General features: G+C 46.5%; 1 protein-coding gene across 3 annotated transcripts in view; it reads left to right on the plus strand.

Moving 5' to 3' along the window:
- The first annotated feature begins 501 nt into the window (after nt 1–501).
- Nucleotides 502–18,884, plus strand: part of Fat1 (FAT atypical cadherin 1) — a 119,059-nt gene continuing 100,676 nt past the window's right edge. For 2 of the 3 annotated variants that reach the window (XM_034519892.2, XM_076914060.1), the window contains exons 1-2: nt 502–873; nt 14,509–17,794. In XM_034519892.2, the coding sequence (XP_034375783.1) occupies nt 14,527–17,794 (3,268 nt within the window). In that variant the 5' untranslated portion in view covers nt 502–873; nt 14,509–14,526. Of the gene's footprint in view, nt 874–3,442; nt 3,582–14,508; nt 17,795–18,884 lie in introns of those variants that run through there. The other variant, XM_076914059.1, reaches the window with a different exon arrangement.

Genomic DNA, 18,884 nt, shown 5'->3' on the forward strand with positions numbered 1-18,884 from the left:
TTGGAGGACGACAAAAGTCCGAGTCGTCCAGTAAGCTTGCAGAGACTGATCGCGCTTCTGCCCTGGAAAAAGAAAAAAGAAAAAAGAAAAAAAAAAAAAAAAAAAAGAAAACCCGGGCAGGCGCAGGCGACACAGACACGTTGCGATGAGTTTCAGCTGCAGAAGAGGAAGAGCATCACCTGCAGTCCGAGGCGTGGGAAACGCTGCGGGACCCGGTAGGGAAGCCCGGGAGGCGAGCGCAACGGGGGGCCCTGGGTGGCTGATCCGGTGGTGAGTGCGAGGAAGCCGGCGCTCGGCGGAGCCCGAAGACTCCGCGGGGAGGAGAGGGGCGGCTGCGGCCAGGGAGATCACTGCAGCGGGGAAGCTGGCGGCAGCCTGGGCGTCCTTAGCTGCAGCTGGCTGGGAGGCCGACTAAAGCGGGAGAACCCGGTCAGCGCCGGGGAGCCGGGGGCGAGGCGGGGCTCTGACGTCACCTCCCCTCCCCCAGCCGCTCCTAGAGGGAGGAGTAGGGAAAGAGGCAGAGAGATCCGCCGCAGTTGCCGGCCGTAACTCCTCAACTCGGCAGCTGGCTGCCTGGACATGTCCTGACAAACTTGGCTTCTCCTCGGCCCTCTCTCCAGACCTCGTGCGCGCTCTCTCCACCTCCCTTTGGTGCTCAAACTTTCCCCGGGTCGAGAGCCACTGGAAATGCGCCCACCTGAGTCCGGCCAGCACCGGAGGAGGAGGATCGCGCTCTGCTTGGGGATATGCTGAAGATCCAAAGGAGGCAAAGTTGGTACTTGGAGCCCGGATCCTAACAAATATCCGAACGGCGTGGGAATTACCCAACTGCCGGGGACTGTAAGGGAAAGCACCGAGGACCGGGCTACTGTGGTGAGTTCTTTGTTCAGTGCATGCCTTGTAGAATTTAAGTTTAATCGTAAATGAAATAACGTGGGGGTGTTTCACTGTGAGCGAGTTGGGGGAATTCAAGTGTATCCTCCATGGTCTGCGCTCAGGGGACTGGACTGCCCCGTGGCCTTCACGGGGCGCGGGAATGGAAGGCAGGCATGCGCAGCTTTTGGAATTCACAAAATACACACAGAGCGCTGTTCAAAAGAACTTGAGAAGTGAAGCCGTTTGTGCATTATTTTCAGTGTAACTTGTTATAGAAATGGTGCCCAGGGAGGGCGCGTTGGGGACTGAGTGATCTGCAGTGGCGCAGCGCCCTCTAGTCCGAGCATTGGGCAAGGCGCGTTCCCAGCTCCCAGCTCAGTGCAGACCTCGAACTTGGACCTGCCGGGTACGCTTAACGACGTGGACCAGAGCTCGATCGCTTCCACCCCAGCCTTCATTTTCATCGGACGACACTTAATACATTTAAAAAAAAATTAGCTTGGGTAGACTGAGTGTAGAGGCAGTGCTGGGGGAAAGGTTTTTTTTTGGGGGGGGGGATGGGGCAACGGTCCCTCTTCCACCTAATTTCAATGAGGCTCTGGGGACAGGGTCAAAGAAGATCGACTGTTTAAAGGATGTTCGCGGAACTTGAACTACAGTTCTCTTCATGTGAAGGCAATTCGCTCTTAGCTAAAAAGGTATCTCCATTTCGTTCCGTTGGTGGCTAAAGGCTTAGCAAAATGTGGCAACACAGAAGACTGCATTTTTGGTTTTCAGCGGTTCCTGTAGCGACCAAGTGCAACTTCTTCCAGGCAGTGAGATTCATTAGTAAGCCTGGCTATTTAGGATTCTTAATTAGATATTTTAGTTCGAGTAAGCACTAATATATCAATGAATGATTTTTTACAGGAATTCCTTTGTACCACTTAGAAAATCCAGTGATGATTTAATGTTATGGAACGATGTGTTTTTTATACTTTTTATTGTTCTTTCCCTCTCCTAGGCCCTCTCGCATCCCCTCCCCCAACGGCTGTTGAGAGTTAAAATTCCGGGGAGGGCAGAGGAGGGGGTTCGCAAACTGGTTGAGGTTGGAGATCAGGTCTCCCACTTTCGCTGCGTTCACTAACCGGTAACTCCGCGAGCACTCTGCGCAATTGCAGCCGGGGCCAGATGAGACTTTGGGTTCCGATGCCGTTTGCCTTTTCTGGGTGTTGTGAATATATGCGTTCTAAATAGTGAGCGGGGAATTCAGCGGTACAAATTAGCACGCTCATTCTGCAGGCACTACTTTTTCTTCTCAAGCGTAACCTGCTAGCTAGACAGACACCATTATTTTTTTCCAGCCACTGTGGTTTAAGATGGCTTAAGAAGAGACGTTAACTTTGAGCCAAAGAAATACACTCTAGCCCCAGCCTGCCGTGTAATTCCCTCTGCAGCCCCCTCCACCGGCTCCTAGGGAAATCTGATCTCTTCGTCTTCGCAGCGTTAAAATGATCGAGCCCCACAAACTTTCCGAGGTCAAGTCCTTCCTCTTCTCTGGGCTACGTCCCAAAGCGTGGCTCGCTTCGGGTGAGTCTCGTTTGCTCACCAGTCGGTACCTGGAGCTTTGCAGGCGCCGGGGGTAGACTTGCAGCCCTAGGATGCGCTGGCTGGACGCTTGGGCGCCAGAGGGAGTTCTGCAAGTGGGGAGCCTGCTCACCCGGTATCTCGTTATCTCCCAGGAGAACTTGTAGCTGCGGGGTCAGGCTCACCGATTACAGGACCCTTGGGGCAGAATTAAGCGCTGAGAATGCGCACCGGGATGCTCTGCTGCCTTTGTCCTGCTGACCCGGGGATTGAGGAGGTGCGGGCGAGCGTGGGCGCCGTCTGTCTCGGGAGGCTGGCACTGGGGCTCACCTCCGCAATTCGGGAGGTCCAACCGAGTCTGAATTAACAGGTCGCGGGAAAACTTATGCATTTCCCCTGGCCTAATGTGGATTTCAGGAGGAAGTAAATTCCGACCTAACTGCATTCCTTTCCAGACCCTCTGTAGTTTTTTTTTCACTCCGGCGGCTGCAGCCTCAGAGCGAGGCATTCAAATGCGGATTCGGGGATTTCCTGGAGGTTGGGAAAAAAAACTCTAAAGGAATGTTTGGGAGAGGGGAGCTGTTCCTTAGGTCCTAGGTGACTTTTCCTCACTTTCTTACGGTTTTTTTTTTTTTTTTTTTTGAGGGGGGGGAGAGCAAATGTTTCCCCTCTCCTAGCAGGGAACACTCAATAAAATTCCTTCCAGCAGCAGCAAGCAGCCGCAGCAACAGCAGCACGACATTCTAGCACAGTCCCCAAACTGTCCCTCCGGGTCCCGCAAGCTCCTGGAAGGCGCTCGCCTGGCTCCACGTCGGACGCCGGTCTGGGTAGCCCCCGGGGCGGGCGCTTCTGCCCGGGGGCGGGGCGGCCTCGGGCTGCGCGCACTGAGTCCGGGAGTCTCGGCACTGGAGAAACGAGAGCCGGCGCTGGCAGGCGTGGCTGCGGGCGGAGGGATACACACGGCGGGGAGTTGGGAGCACGAGCCGGGCTGGACGCGGCGGGGCTGGACGGCCGGCGGCGCCACGCGGACGTGCGGGCCCAGTGCGGCTCCCGGCACAGCGGGCTCCCGCCGCCGGGCGCGCTGAGCACCGGGGCCAGAGCCGGGGCCGCACCGCCGCTACTTTGTGGCCAACTTTGCAGTAAGTTTGCTGAGGGTGGAGTTGAGGCTGGGGCCGCGGGTAGGTGCCCTCCTTCCATCCCTCCCACGCTTCTCCGGCTGCACGGTGGCCGGGGCTGGTGCCGGTCTCCTTGCCCACTCGCTGAGTTGAGTGGCGGCTCCAGGGTGAGTAGGCGGAGGGGTGGAGGGACCGGCGGGACGTGGAGGGAATGGTGATTGCGGAGTCGGCGTCGGACGCTGCGGTTCCCCGGCCAGCATGCTACTCCCTGCAGCGCCAGGCTGTCTGACCCTGGACTGCGGGCTCCGGGTTCGACTCCTGTCCATCTCGGCTTTGGAGCGTTTTCCACGTACAGAGATGAAAGCAGAGCCGATCGCTTGAGCGTGGGATCTTTGAAATGGAGCCGCTGAGTTTCTTAGATGTTCTGTGCCCGGAGGAGTGCAGTGCCGAGGTTTAATGAGGCTCCTTTGCAAGGCTAAGCCGGGGGTGGGGGGTGGGGGGGGGGGAGTGTGCGGCCAGGCAGTTAGTTGCCTGTGTGGAAGATAAACTTTTGAGATCTTGATTAAAAGAGAGGGACTGCTTCACAGCCCTCTCTATGATTTCTTTTAGGGAGCTAACTTTCGGTTGTCTTGTAAGAATCCTCTTCTCTCTCCCCCCCCCCCCCCCCACTGATGGGAATTGCAGGGCCTTTGGAAACAAGGAGACAATTGTGTGCTATAGCAAAGTAAATTCGCAAATATTTTCTATGTAGTTAATTTTTTTTCTTGTGCCTGAACTATAGTTTCATTAATTGGCTTTTGTTAAGCAACTCCCCAGTGCTGGTAGAGATTTTTTTTTTTTTTAAAACTGGGAATTTAAGTAGCCTGTTAGAATCAGAAAAGATTTAAAAGGCGCATAAGTTACCTTTGCAAAAGCTAACTTGTGATGCTTCATATATTCGATATTTAATAGTTTAAGAGCATGCTTTCATGTGCCACTGCTAAAGGATATTGATGGTTTTCACATCAGTCTTAGCTATGTCATCCGACCACACAATCAGTTGCTGCCTGTACTCCAACTATATTGGTTCATTCTAGGTTATTTGGCTTTGCGTCTGGGGATCATTAGAACTTTTCCTCTCTCCTTGTTAAATATATATATATATATATATATATATATATATATATATATATATATATATTTAATATATACAGATATTTAAGACGTGATTTTTTTTTAAAGATGCAACTCTCAGTTGTGGCTAAAGTAGTATTTTATAAGCTTAATTTAAGTTTTGTTTAAAAGTTTGCCCCTATGTGCCTGTTTCTTGAAAAATTAACATCTTAAATGAGCCAGGGCTTTTTTTTTTTTTTTTTTTCTCCCACTCTGAAAGGAAGTAAGGTTGTTAGAGACCTTCATAAAGTCATTTGGGCCACCTGTGAGTTCATTTCTGTGGGTCTCTCCACATGTCTTTATTGGTTTCACATTGTGGGCTAGGAGATTGATCAGCTAACTTTTTACCAAAGATGTATGTTCAAAGTAATAAAGAATAAAGGTTTCTTTTAAATAACTCCCCCTTTGTGGGGTCCATCTTCAGATTCAGTTCGTGGGCATCTTTGGAGAAGACCTTTCTTTCCATGTTAGAAGTGGAAGAGATCTTAGGACGTTGATTCTCTGTGTAATGGTCTTCGGAAGTCTGCACAGGCTACCTGTTTTCCACCTAGGTCTGGCTAGTTTTGTACTCAGTAAACCAAATCACATAGGCACAGTCTAGTGTTAAGTGCTGTGTTAGACGGCTGATTTGTAGCCTGAAGGACTTCAGCTCATAAAGGAAGTGGAAGGATTCTGCATTCTAGTCTTATGGTTGGGAATTTACAGTAGGGAAGTATTCCTTGCTGAGCAGATTGTGTGGCAGGTGATATCTTGGTAGTCTCAGAGATGTCTGTTTGTCCTTAGACCCCGGAAACGTGTTTTTAAACCGGATGGCGTACACCGTTTAAGTTCAGAAAGTGGCTAGTTCTCCTCTGAGACGGAGCAGTTTTACTTAGAAACTTGTACGTTGACTATTTTCAAATATAAAAATAATCCTATTATTATTATTTTTAACGTGTATGGCTGTTTTGCCTGTTTGTATATCATGTGCCATGTGTGTGCTCCATGCCCTCAGAAGCCGGAAAAGATCTTCTGGAAATGGAGTTACAAATGGTTGTGAGTTGCTGTGTGGGTGCCGGGAATCGAACCTGGATCCTTGGGAAGAACAACCAGGCTCTAAATCCCCGAGTTATTTTTTTTTTTTTTTTTTTTTTTTTTTTTTAAAAAGCTTGCCTTTTCTTGAAAGGTCCAGATTTAAATATTTCTCAGATTCTTGCTTAATTCCAAGAGCTCCTTGTATGCTTGAAGATAAACACATCTGTTGCTTATGTATTTTGTACAAGCCCTTCCTTTGGGAATTCAATCATTATTTAATCTATGTCCTTTGTAGAGTGTTCAATCATGGGGCTCTGTGACAAAGTCTGCAGTAAGACACTGATGTGTTATCACACAGTTCTGAAGGCTTTTGAGGTAGTGGTGACCTAATTTTGGACCAGCTCGGAATTAAGAGCCATTTAAAGGGCTGCCATCTATAATGCTGTTCCTGACCTGGTGGTTGTCCCTGAATTTTTTCTGTTAGGAGAGCAGAAGCATTCTCATTTTCCTTGCGTGCATCCTCTCCTATTTACTCTTGCCTTCGAGCCTGCCTTCTTGGTCTTTTCTCCATCTGTCCATTGGTCAGTCCAGTAACTGTGAGTCTTCTCTGCAAACATCAGGGCTTGACACAGTGTACATAGGTGAACAGGTCAGGTCTCTTGTCCTTAAAGAGCTCAGGCCCCGTGAGAGAAGGCTAAGTCAGTGTTGGATGTTGGAAGAGATCTGTTAGGATCATCCTAACACTTGAGCGAGCTGGGGGCACCTGCAGTGGATTTGGGTGAGTTCCTCATGACTGAGGGGGGAGTGGGTCGGGGAGACCAGAAATGTACAAAGTAGCATGTGGGTTGTATGACCTGACTGTGGTCTGCTGACCTGAGAGAAAAGAGACCTTAGCTGGAAGAAAGTAAAAGCTCTGGGTGAGTTACCAACGATGCTGCTTCCAACTTAGCTTCACTGGACTTTCTTGTTGCTACTGTCTTCTTTTGGCAGGGGTAGAACCCAGAACAACCAATAAATGACACTGCCGGAAGCCAGCCTTTGAGCACAGCAGGGTAGTTTTTATGGGGCAAAGGTTAAGGACACGGAAACAAGGAAATGCTGAGGAGAAGCCACTGAACTGTTTAAGGAGACTTACACTACATTTGCACTGTCTGTCGGATAGGGATAGGAGGTGGTTTAGCTGATGCCTTAGATTAACACGCTCCCCAGACACTGGTTGGGAGTCCTGCGCTCAAACAGCTTGGCATGATACAAGCCTGTGAGAAAGTGCCCCTTTAGTTTGAAGTAGGTGACACTGGGGTTACATTAGATAAGTAGACAGAGATCAGATATCAAAATTCTTTGTCAAAACCTAGTAGGAATGTACTAAGTCAGGGTCTGGAGAGAGAGCCCAGTGGTGAGTGAATGGGTACTTCTCTTTCAGAGGACCTGAGCTCCGTTCCCAGTACCCACACTGGTGGCTCGAAACAGCTTCTAACACAGATGCTGGGGATCCCAAGCCTCACGTGTGCACACTCCAACACAAACACACATGCACATAATATAAGATAAAAATAAATCTTAAAAATATACACATATATTTATTCAGTATGCACTGAATCAGCAGGCAAAGGGAAAAACATTAGCGGGGCCAAAAAACCCAAGTATATTCAAATGATGTATAATAGAAAAGAAGTGTGAGTGGTTCACTGGGGTGGGGTTAGAAAACAGGATTACTCAGATATATAACATACTGCATCTGAATAAATGCATGTATGGATCAGGTTCGGCAGTACCGCTGGAAAGCGGAGCAGCCCCGAGAAAGAAATGAAAGACAATTCTAGGTAATATTTTATAAATGGAGGTTTGACAGACATAAAAGGACGTCTAAACTCTGAATTTGAAGGGGGTGAGGGGCAAGAAGGGTTGTGGGGAGGGTGGCAGGAAGCTGTAAGGACTGTTAGTGTAGCCCCCAGGTTCTCAAAGAAATGAAGTCCTCAAGATTGAGCTTCTGTGCCTTCCCTTTGTTGGTTAGTGACAGATTACAATGTTAAGTCTTCTGCCCCCTTCCTCTCTATTTGATCCCTTAGCTTGCAACTTGGAGTGCTGTGGGGAATTAGTAAGACTCTCCCCTGAAATAGGAAAGTGCAGTGAACCTGAGTGGTTTTTTTTTTTTTTTAATACAGTGGGAAACCAGCGGAGAGTCTGTCTTAACTTAGAGCAGATGGTGTTCTAGGAGGATTCTTCTTTAGGTACCTGAGAGGGTGGACTCAGTTGTGGGCACATGGGAAGCTCTCGGATGAAGTCTTTAAGGCGGTAATCGAGGTTTTGTGTGGGAAGAAGACGCTAGTTGTACTGTAGTCCCTTGTGAATGAGGTATAGAGCAGCAAGCAGTAAGAAGAATCAAGGAAGTCCACTCTTTCGGGTATTGTTTTGTTACAGATTGTTTTTCTGTTTTAGGCACTTGGATGATATAAAGGACTCAGGGTGTTGGGTAGCGGGGTAAGTGGCTTGAAGCATGACATATAAGACCAGGGAAGATGAGCACTGAAGAAGGGCATTTGCTCATATGATGCCTGAAGAGGCTGACTGGCTGGCGCTTGCTCTCTCTCTCTCTCTCTCCCTCTCTCTCTCTCTCTCTCTCTGTGTGTGTGTGTGTGTGTGTGTGTGTGTGTGTGTGTTTTGCCGGGATGGGTCTGAAAGCTTCCTGTTAGATATTTTAGGCTAGCAGTGGTTTTTAGGAGAGAAGGAACGGTGAAAAGCAGTCAACGACATGCTGAGAAAGTACTTTTTGTGGAGATCCTTTCCAAGGTAAGAAAAATAACGGTGTTAGTTTAAAGGAAATGCAATGTTGAGAGCCGTTTATTTTTAAGTAGGGAGGAACCTGTGTTTATAGCCTCAGCAGGACAGAAAGGGGTTGTTGAAGGCTGGGCTCTAGAGCTACAGAAAGATGCAGTGTTTTATGGAGTCAGGATGTCAGGCAGTCTCTCAGGCGTCTTTGGCCCGGACTTTACCCTTCTGCTCCGCGTGGCACTTTCCCCTTCCCGACCTGCCATTTTAGTGAAGTACTTGCGCGCACATACCTGAGTGCACAGCGAGCATAATTTGGCTCTTACTGAAGCCATGATAATTTGGAAGTGGAAGAAGTCGCCATGGTAATTGCTGCTTACTGTTCCAAAGCATCACGTGAGTTATTTCTGTCTGCAGAGAAAAAGCACATTAGGTGATAGAGACTTAAAACACGAGAGGCAGACAGCCTCTTTCTGTGGGCAGAGTTTGTCCTGGAACCTGGGCGTGACAAACAGAGAGCGAGCAGTCTAAACTGATGGCCCCAGTCAAGAAGAGAGGGGTAAAAAGGAAGAGGTGAGTCCAAGGATGCTTGTCAGCCTTGACACCTGTGCCCCTCCCATACTTACTGTCTGGACTTTGATGCTAACTAGAAAAGTCACCTTCGTAATCCTAATAGCCTTGTTCCTACAGACTCATATACACAGTGACTTATATTTTATATAGAGATCATCAGAAAATATGTTTACCTTTCGTAGAATGAAAACACATTTAACTTTTATTTTGGGGCCAGGGAAAATGGCATAGGGGGTAAAACACCTGATATCCTGAGGTTGATTCTTGAAGCTCACACCCGGGGAAGGAGGGGACTAAGTCCTGCAAAGTTACCCTCTGGCTTCCGAGTACATCACACCATGTGTGCACTCAGCGCACACATGCGTCACACCAGGTAGAAAACCTTGGGTCCAATCTCCAGAAGGGGAAAAAAAAAAGTGGCGGTAAGAGAATATTGAACTATAAACTTCGATAGCCAGTCAAAGCACAGTGACACTTGCTGATTCTGAGAGTGTAGGGACCAGTGCAGAGGCCCAGTGCATAGTTCTTCACTTAGGTTTCCCTAATACGTAGGGGATAAAGATGACCACTTTTGTGTTTGAGGACAGTGGCCTCGCAATTATAAGCATCATGGCGTTAAACAGAATTCATGAGTTTAAGAAGTTCTACCTCTGAAGCATGAGAGCCACTTCTAAATCTTCTAGTTTTAGGTGAAAATGGATGAATTGGAAAAAGAATATGTTTCAGGAGATATTATTAACCCTATAGAAATTAGAAGTCATGTTCTGTGTACAGATGCTGTGTGCTGTTCATGAAGACTATGCATTCTCAGTAATTGGAACATTTGACATAAAACCCTCTGGTGAAGAAATAGGAGGGTATTAATATCTTACTTTTTGACAGAAAAGTTATTTTTTCTTGTATAGGTATAGATTTTAAAAATCTATAGTAAAGATTAGTTTAAGGGGACCTCAGCCTCCACGCCTGGGCTAAGGACATTTGTATTTTCACTTTGGAAAATACAAATTAGAAGTCCCAACTTCATTATGAGTTCAAGCCCTGTGACTGCCTTCTAAATATCAAAGGATAACTCAGCTGAGATGATTTTTAGAGTCTAATTTTTGTAAGTCTGAAATTTAGGTAATAACATACTTTTTAGACAAAATGGCGGAACCTACTCCCTACCCCACCCTCTCCCATATTGTACCGTTTGTCTTCCGTAGAGTGGCAGCTACAGTTTATGACATTTTATAAGGAAACCTTAATCCACTGTTCAGTCAACTTTCTGTTGCTGAGGTAATCTACTTGCATGGGGGAATGATTTAATTTGGCTCTTATTTTTTATCCATGATCAATTGGCCCCATTCTTTGATCCTGTCTTGGTATAGATATCAAGGTGGGAACTTGTGGAGAATGTTTACCTTGAAGTGAGTAAGGGGCAGAGAAGTGGGGGTGGCGGGGGGTGGGGGGGAGAAGAAGTGGAGTCCTAATAGCCCCTTCAAGGTCATGCATGCTTCCAGTGACCTAGCTCCCTTCTTTAAACTATCTATCTCTTAATGATTCCATCTTCACTGGATGAGAGGGTGCCACCAGACACTAGCTACCAAATCTTGGGAGAGGTGGGGACATTCTGGAGGGACTCCTCTAAACAGCTGCAGTCAGAACATCCTGTGGTAACTTGACCTGCTGATTCCATTTCCAGACCCTGGACCGGTCTTCGTCCTTCTCTTGGTCTCCTATCCCTCTGGTTTATATGCCATCCTCCTTGCTCAACAGAGTCCTTGACATCTTTGATATTTTTATCTTCCTTTCTATCTCTTTCCTTCAGTTCAGCAGTGCATCTTTCGACAGGCCCAGAGTTGGACCGCTTCTCCCTGCCTCCAGTATTAATTAATGGTTTAAGCTCCCTGGCTTCTTACCCGCTCCCATACTGGCTTCTACCCATGCCAGCGACCACATGTCCCTGCTCCAAACCCTCCTGCAGTTTCTCATTGTACTGGGAGTAAAATACAGGGCCGTAAAAATGTGGTCGAGTAAATATATGAATGATAAGAATGGACACATTAACCTCAGAATTCTAAGCAGGGGTGGGGTTATTCTCTCCATCTGAGAAGCGCTGGCTTCCTATTGGCCTCTTTCCACAGAGCATCAAATGGAAAAGCAGGACAGGGAGCGACCTGGCTGTGGTGACAGGATTTCCCCTGAGGTTGGGATGAGGTCAGTGTCAGCACCGGGAAGTCATGTATGTCACTTGTGTGACTTGTGGAAGATGACACTGTGGTCCTTTCCAAGACGTAGTCCCAGTTTAATCATAAAAAAATTGAATTCCAGTGTGTGGCGGTGCTAGCTAGCTCCTTAGTAATGTGTTCATGTGAGGTGCTGATGCAGAAACACTTTTAATACTCTCGAAATGGAAGATGTTTTTGCGGTAAAACTGTCCATGATCCTTTTTCTTCTGGTCTTTCTTCCTGGCTTCTTTTCCAGCCCTCCTGTGTTCCAGCCCTAGTGTGTCCCAGCTTCACTGGGCTCCAGCCCCACTGGGCTCCAGCCCCAGGCCTCTCTCAGTTATTTTTCCCCCTCCCATTGTGTTCTAGAGAACCCAGGCATTACTTCCCAGAAATGTCACTTGTGCTAAGCTTGAGAAATACATGAAGTTTTTCTTCCCCCAGGCTCTGGAGCAGTCTCTGATTGTGTGCTTCCTCTGAAGCCCTTACCCATCATCCAGTGGGCTCTTTTTCTCTTGATCACCTGTTTGCTTTGCCTGAAAGTGCGTCCTCCCTCCCTCCCTCCCTCCCTCCCTACCTCCCTCCCTCCCTCCCTCCCTTCCTTCCTTCCTTCCTTCCTGTGTGGAAAGTTTGGTTCACTTTTAATTCACAGCATCTAGAGAAGTTCCTGTCTCACAGTAGGTGACTATTAAATATTTGTTGAAGGATTTAAATAATTAAAAGAGCAACCATATGATACACACACACACACACACACACACACACACTTAGGCTAAAAATTAAGCCAGAGTATGGCAATTGAATATTTCTCTGCCTGTTCCTTCTCCCTCCAAATAGTATCAGTTGTTACCTATCAAGAATTTTTCTCCATTTTGAGCATATCTGTATACATACACACATAGATCTTCCCTCCTTTGGCAGATGTAATTGCAATCAGCTTAGTTTTGCTAGTCCATTTCTTTAGGTGTCATTACATGTCAGTATGTTGAATGCTCTCTTATTTTTGATGACTGTGTAATATTTTATACCTAGAATTAAGAACTAAACACATTGAAGTGCTTGCAGTATTATCTAGATGGAATTGTTCACTGTAAAGTGGCACGTCATAGTAACACTGTCTATGCAAACCTGCTTCTTAAGGAGGACAGCACGTGTTCAGCATCATATTTGTCGATGGTCTTCAGAGTGTCTTTTCTTATGTGTTCTTTTCTATTCCTACTTCAGATTGGATTGCGATCTTTGCTTTCCTTAGCCCTTACATATGGAAAACAGTGATATTCCATAGTATGACCTTACAGCCTATAGTTGATCTCTCTCTCTCTCTCTCTCTGTGTGTGTGTGTGTGTGTGTGTATTTATTTCTCTCTCTCTCTCTCTCTCTTAAACTTATAGGATTTTTTTGTTTGTTTTTTTTGTTTTTTGTTTTGTTTTAATCAAACTCAGATTTCCTCATGTATTAGAACTAGTGAGCAAATTGAGATTTCTGTCATTTCTGTAAGGGTCGTTTTTGGGAGACATTCTTATTTTGTTAAATCGTCCTTGGCCCTTTAGAGGTCAGGTATCTATCTGTCTGACTTCCTGACTTGTCTGTTGAGGCCTGAAAGCTGCCGAGCAAGTTAGGGTGCCCAACTTGAACTTGATTGAGTATCAATTAAGCTCCTAATTGCTTTAGGCATATCGGTTTTCTTCTTTTCCCCCCTCTAATAAAATGACTAATGGGGCAAGCTGGCAATGGCTGAGTTAAGATACTGTATGTAAATTAATGTTGCCATACTAATTTTGCTGGGCTGTCAAGCCAGCCCTCCAGTCTGCTGTTTCTTTCACCTTTGCTAGTACCTCACAATCTGTGCATATTCATCGGAAGGTTACTCTGCAAAGGGCACACTTCTGTACACTGTGCTGTCAGAGCTGGGGGCTGTGAATGCACATTGATTCTCCACCCCCCACCCCTGGATGAATTTGCTGATGTGATAAAGAACAGTTGGTGAGAACAGAGCCCTGTTCTCTGGCCAGATCTCAGCCCCGTGGACCTGACCTGCCTTCCCACACGTTAAAGGTTCCCCTTTGTTCAGTCTCCCTCTTTCCCTCCTTAGCCACTCTCGCCCTTCCTGCAGCTCTGCATCCTTCCTACCTTGCTTTGATGCGTTCATGGTTCAGCTTCTGTGCATGTATATCTCTTTTCGCTGGGGACGTCTGGGTGACAGGTTGTGAGGGGCTTTGAAGCTCCCAGACCCTCGAACAAGGGGTTATTGATAGCAGTGATGAGAAAATGTCAGTGCTCGGGATAAGATTTGCTTCTCTGCTGTAGAAAGAGCTGTTACTTCTCAAGCTCCTGAATTCAGGTTTTTCTATTATAAAATGACCTTTGACTGTATGCTCAGGTTAGTGTTTAGAAATTACTTCACTACAAATTTGATGGTAATGATTACTGTAATTCCTTTAAATAGCTTTGCAGTACTAAATGAGACAGTAAGGAACTGCTGTAGGGAGTGAACTTAATTATTTTTATGAAGAAATAATTCTAGGATAAATTTTGAGATCAGATTACAAGCTATCATTATATACGCTCCTGTAAAAGCACTGTTTAGGATTTTTTTTTTTTTTTTTTTCTTGAAGGCTTTGCATGTTTACAGCCCTGTGTTAGCACAAGTTTATAAGCTTCCCAGGCTTGGTGAAACATGCCTGTCATGATAGCAGTAAGAGATTGAGGCAATCGGACTAGGGGGTTCAAGTCCATCCTTGACTACATAGTGAGTTTGAGGCTAGCCTGGGTTATGTGAAATCACGTCTCATAAAATTTTTCCTCACAGAAAATTAAGTTCATATGATTTTTGAGGATGTAGTTCCTGGTGTGTAAGAAAAGGAGTATGCTATTCCTCGTCTGTCTTGTTTTTGTTGTTGTTGTTTTTTTTTTTTTTTTTTAAAACAAAATTTTTTTTGTGTGTTTGGCCTGAAGTCTTAAGCTGAACAATGAAATTTAGGGTTGGAGAGATGACTCAACGGTTAAGAAGAGGGTTGCCTTGTAGAGTACCTGTTCCCAGACGTGCACCGATGTACATGAAAACAGTAACAACGATGAAAAGTCAGACACACTTCTAGAGTTGTTAGAGTGTTGATGTTTGTGTTGGGAAGTATTTACTCATATTCTGTGTGGGTGGGAAAGGCTTGATGTGGAAGGCTTAAATTTATAATTTATTCTCCCCCCGCCCCAAGTGACACTCTTTTCTTCTTCTGTTACAGGTAGCCGAGAGTTAAACAATGGGGAGACACTTGGCCTTGCTTCTGCTCCTGCTCTTCTTTCTCCAGCATTTTGGAGACAGTGATGGCAGCCAAAGACTTGAACCAACCCCTCCCATCCAGTTTACACACTTCCAGTACAATGTCACTGTGCATGAGAACTCGGCAGCGAAAACCTATGTTGGCCACCCCAGAAAGATGGGCATCTACATCTTAGACCCCTCATGGGAGATAAGGTACAAAATCATCTCAGGAGACAGCGAAAACCTCTTCAAAGCGGAAGAGTATGTTCTTGGAGACTTCTGCTTTCTAAGGATAAGAACCAAAGGAGGGAATACGGCCATCCTTAACCGAGAAGTGAGAGATCATTACACGCTGATAGTCAAGGCAGTCGAAAAAGTCACCAGTGCTGAGGCCCGAGCAAAGGTTCGGGTGCAAGTGCTGGATACAAACGACTTGAGGCCGCTATTCTCCCCCACCTCCTACAGTGTCTCTCTGCCAGAAAACACAGCCATAAGGACCAGTATTGCAAAGGTTAGTGCCACAGATGCGGACATTGGAACCAATGGCGAGTTTTACTACAGTTTTAAAGACAGAACCGACATGTTTGCTATCCACCCAACCAGCGGTGTGGTTGTTTTGACTGGCAGGCTTGATTTCCTAGAGACCCAGCTCTATGAGCTGGAGATCCTGGCTGTGGACCGGGGAATGAAGCTGTACGGTAGCAGTGGGATCAGCAGCCTGGCCAAGCTGACGGTTCACGTGGAGCAGGCTAACGAGTGCGCGCCTGTCATAACTGCGGTGACCTTATCACCTTCTGAACTGGACAAGGACCCAACCTACGCTATTATCACTGTGGAGGACTGTGATCAGGGTGCCAACGGGGAGATAGCATCTTTGAGCATTGTGGCTGGTGACCTTCTTCAGCAGTTTAAAACAGTGAGGTCTTTCCCAGGGAGTAAAGCATTCAAAGTGAAAGCCGTCGGGGCCGTCGATTGGGACAGCCATCCTTACGGCTACAACCTGACATTACAGGCTAAAGACAAAGGGACTCCTCCCCAGTTTTCCCCTGTGAAAATCATTCACATCATTTCTCCTCAGTTCAGAGCTGGCCCCGTCAAGTTTGAAATGGATGTTTACAGAGCTGAGATCAGTGAGTTTGCCCCTCCACATACACCCGTGGTCCTGATCAAAGCCATTCCTAGTTATTCCCATTTGAGATATGTTTTCAAAAGCACTCCTGGAAAACCTAAATTTGGTTTAAATCACAACACAGGTCTCATTTCCATTTTAGAACCCATTAGAAGGCAGCACACATCCCATTTTGAACTTGAGCTGACAACAAGTGACAGAAGAGCCTCCACCAAAGTCATGGTCAAAGTTTTAGGCACAAACAGCAACCCCCCTGAGTTTACACAGACTGCATACAAAGCATCCTTCGATGAGAATGCACCTGTTGGTACCGCTGTCATGAGGGTGAGCGCGGTCGACCCTGACGAGGGGGAGAATGGCTACGTGACTTACAGTATTGCAAACCTAAATCATGTGCCATTTGTCATTGACCACTTCACCGGTACCGTGAGTACCTCTGAGAATCTGGACTATGAACTGATGCCTCGGGTGTACACGCTGAGGATTCGTGCTTCTGACTGGGGCTTGCCATACCGACGGGAAGTGGAAGTCCTTGCCACGATTACTCTCAATAACCTGAATGACAACACTCCCCTGTTTGAGAGGATAAACTGTGGAGGGACCATTCCCAGAGACCTAGGTGTGGGGGAGCAGATAACCACAGTGTCTGCAATTGATGCAGATGAGCTACAGCTGGTCCGGTACCAGATTGAAGCTGGAAATGAGTTTGGCTTGTTTGACTTAAACCCCAGCTCTGGTGTGCTGTCGTTAAAGCACTCGCTTATGGATGGCTTGGGCTCAAAGGTTTCTTTTCACAGTTTGAGAATCACAGCTACAGACGGAGAAAACTTTGCCACGCCGTTATACATCAACCTTACAGTGGCTGCCAGTCGCAAGCCGGTAAACTTGCGGTGCGAGGAGACTGGTGTTGCCAAAATGCTGGCAGAGAAACTCCTGCAGGCGAATAAGTTACATGGTCAGGGGGACACGGAGGATATCTTCTTTGATTCTCACTCTGTCAACGCCCATGCTCCACAGTTTATGGGTTCTCTTCCAACTGGAATTAAGGTAAAGGAGAACGTCCCAGTGGGTGCCAGTATACTATTCATGAATGCTACTGACCTTGACTCTGGCTTCAATGGAAAACTCGTCTATGCTATTTCTGAGGGGAATGATGATAGTTGCTTAACTATTGACATGGAAACGGGAATGCTGAAAGTCCTGTCTCCACTTGACCGTGAAGTAACAGACAAATATACACTGAATATCACTGTGTATGACCTCGGTATACCCCAGAGGGCTGCCTGGCGTCTTCTAGATGTCACGGTTCTGGATGCCAATGACAACGCACCCGAGTTTTTACAGGAGAGCTATTTTGTTGAATTGAGTGAAGACAAGGAGATAAACAGTGAAATCATCCAGGTTGAAGCCACTGATAAAGATCTGGGCCCCAGTGGACATGTGACATACGCTATTCTCACGGATACAGAGAAGTTTTCAATCGACAGCGTGACTGGCGTGGTGAAGATTATTCAGCCTTTGGATCGTGAAGTACAGCCTGTGCATTACTTAAAGATTGAAGCCAGGGACCAAGCCACAGAAGAACCCCGGTTGTTCTCCACTGTGCTTCTGAAGGTGTCACTAGATGATGTTAATGACAACCCACCTAGGTTCATTCCCCCAAATTACTCTGTGAAAGTTCGAGAAGATCTACCAGAAGGGACCATCATCATGTGGTTAGAAGCCTATGATCCTGATGTAGGTCAGTCCAGTCAGGTGAGATACAGTCTCCTGGACCACGGAGAAGGCCACTTTGACGTGGATAAACTCAGTGGGGCAGTTAGAATTGTCCAGCAGCTGGACTTTGAGAAGAAGCAACTGTATAATCTCACCGTGAGGGCCAAAGACAAAGGGAAGCCGGTGTCTCTGTCTTCCACTTGCTATGTGGAAGTGGAGGTCGTTGACGTGAATGAGAACTTACATGCTCCAGTGTTCTCCAGCTTCGTGGAGAAGGGTGTAGTGAAAGAAGACATCCCTATTGGCTCATCAGTAATGACCGTGTCAGCTCATGACGAGGACACTGGGAGAGACGGAGAGATCCGGTATTCCATTAGAGATGGCTCTGGTGTTGGTGTTTTCAGGATAGATGAAGAAACAGGCAAGTACCAGTTACCACTTCCACTGGTTGTACTTCCTGCTGGTCTTTGCATCAGAATTCCTAGTTGGTTCCTGTTAGGGCTCAGCATTGAAGTACTTATACATGTTTTTTTTTTTTTTGTTTTTGTTTTTTTTTTTTTTTTTTTTTGTTTTTTTTTTTTTTTTTTTTGTCCTTTTGTTCTATGAAGCTATACACTGAAGGGTTAAGAGTAAGAGAAAATGTAAATGATTACCACAGATACCGATCTCTGAAGTTTGTACTCTGTTATCAAGATCATCACTGTGGTTTTGTAGTAACCTTAAAAAGCATTCTGGTTAGGGTGTTTCATGGTGTGACGTTTCCATGGTAGCACCAACACCAGTTGGCTTGCCATGTAGTGGGTAGTACATACCTGCAAAGGTATGCAACATACCCGGAGACATTTATGCGCTAAAACTACCGTTTGCTTTACATCCTCAAGGCTTTGAGAGGCCATTGTCCGGTAGTGGAATGCTGAACTGAAAAGACCTGGCTGCTGGCTGTGTCTTAGGGTTTTACTGCTGTGAACAGACACCATGACCAAGGCAACTCTTATGAGGACAGCATTTAATTGGGGCTGGCTTACAGGTTCAGAGGTTCATTTGGTTATCATCAAGGCAGGAGGCATGGCAGCATCCAGGCAGGCATGGTGCAGGAGGAGCTGAGAGTTCTACGTCTTCATCTGAAGGCTGCTAAGAGAATTCTGACTTCCAGGCAGCTAGGATGAGGGTCTTATAGACCACACCCACAGTACCACACCCACTTCAACAGTGCCACACCTTCTAATAGTGCCATTTCCTGGACTGAGCATAGACAAACCATTACAGGCTGCCTGTTTCAGTCAGGATCTTCTTAAAATGAACTGTTTTATCTATAAGATGGAGACATTCAGTTTTTTTGTTTGTTTTGTTATGCTTTGTGATACTGGGGACCAAACCTAGTGCTAGACAGGGACTCTATACAAGGATTGGTTGCACCAAGATTTATGTGAGGAAGTCATTAAGTAATGTGTTGGGTTTATTAATAGTTTTTGGAAATGGTATTGGTGTTTTGCTAGAACATGCTATTTTCC

This window comes from Arvicanthis niloticus, chromosome 16 (assembly GCF_011762505.2).
Source record: "Arvicanthis niloticus isolate mArvNil1 chromosome 16, mArvNil1.pat.X, whole genome shotgun sequence".
Lineage (NCBI taxonomy): Eukaryota > Metazoa > Chordata > Mammalia > Rodentia > Muridae > Arvicanthis > Arvicanthis niloticus.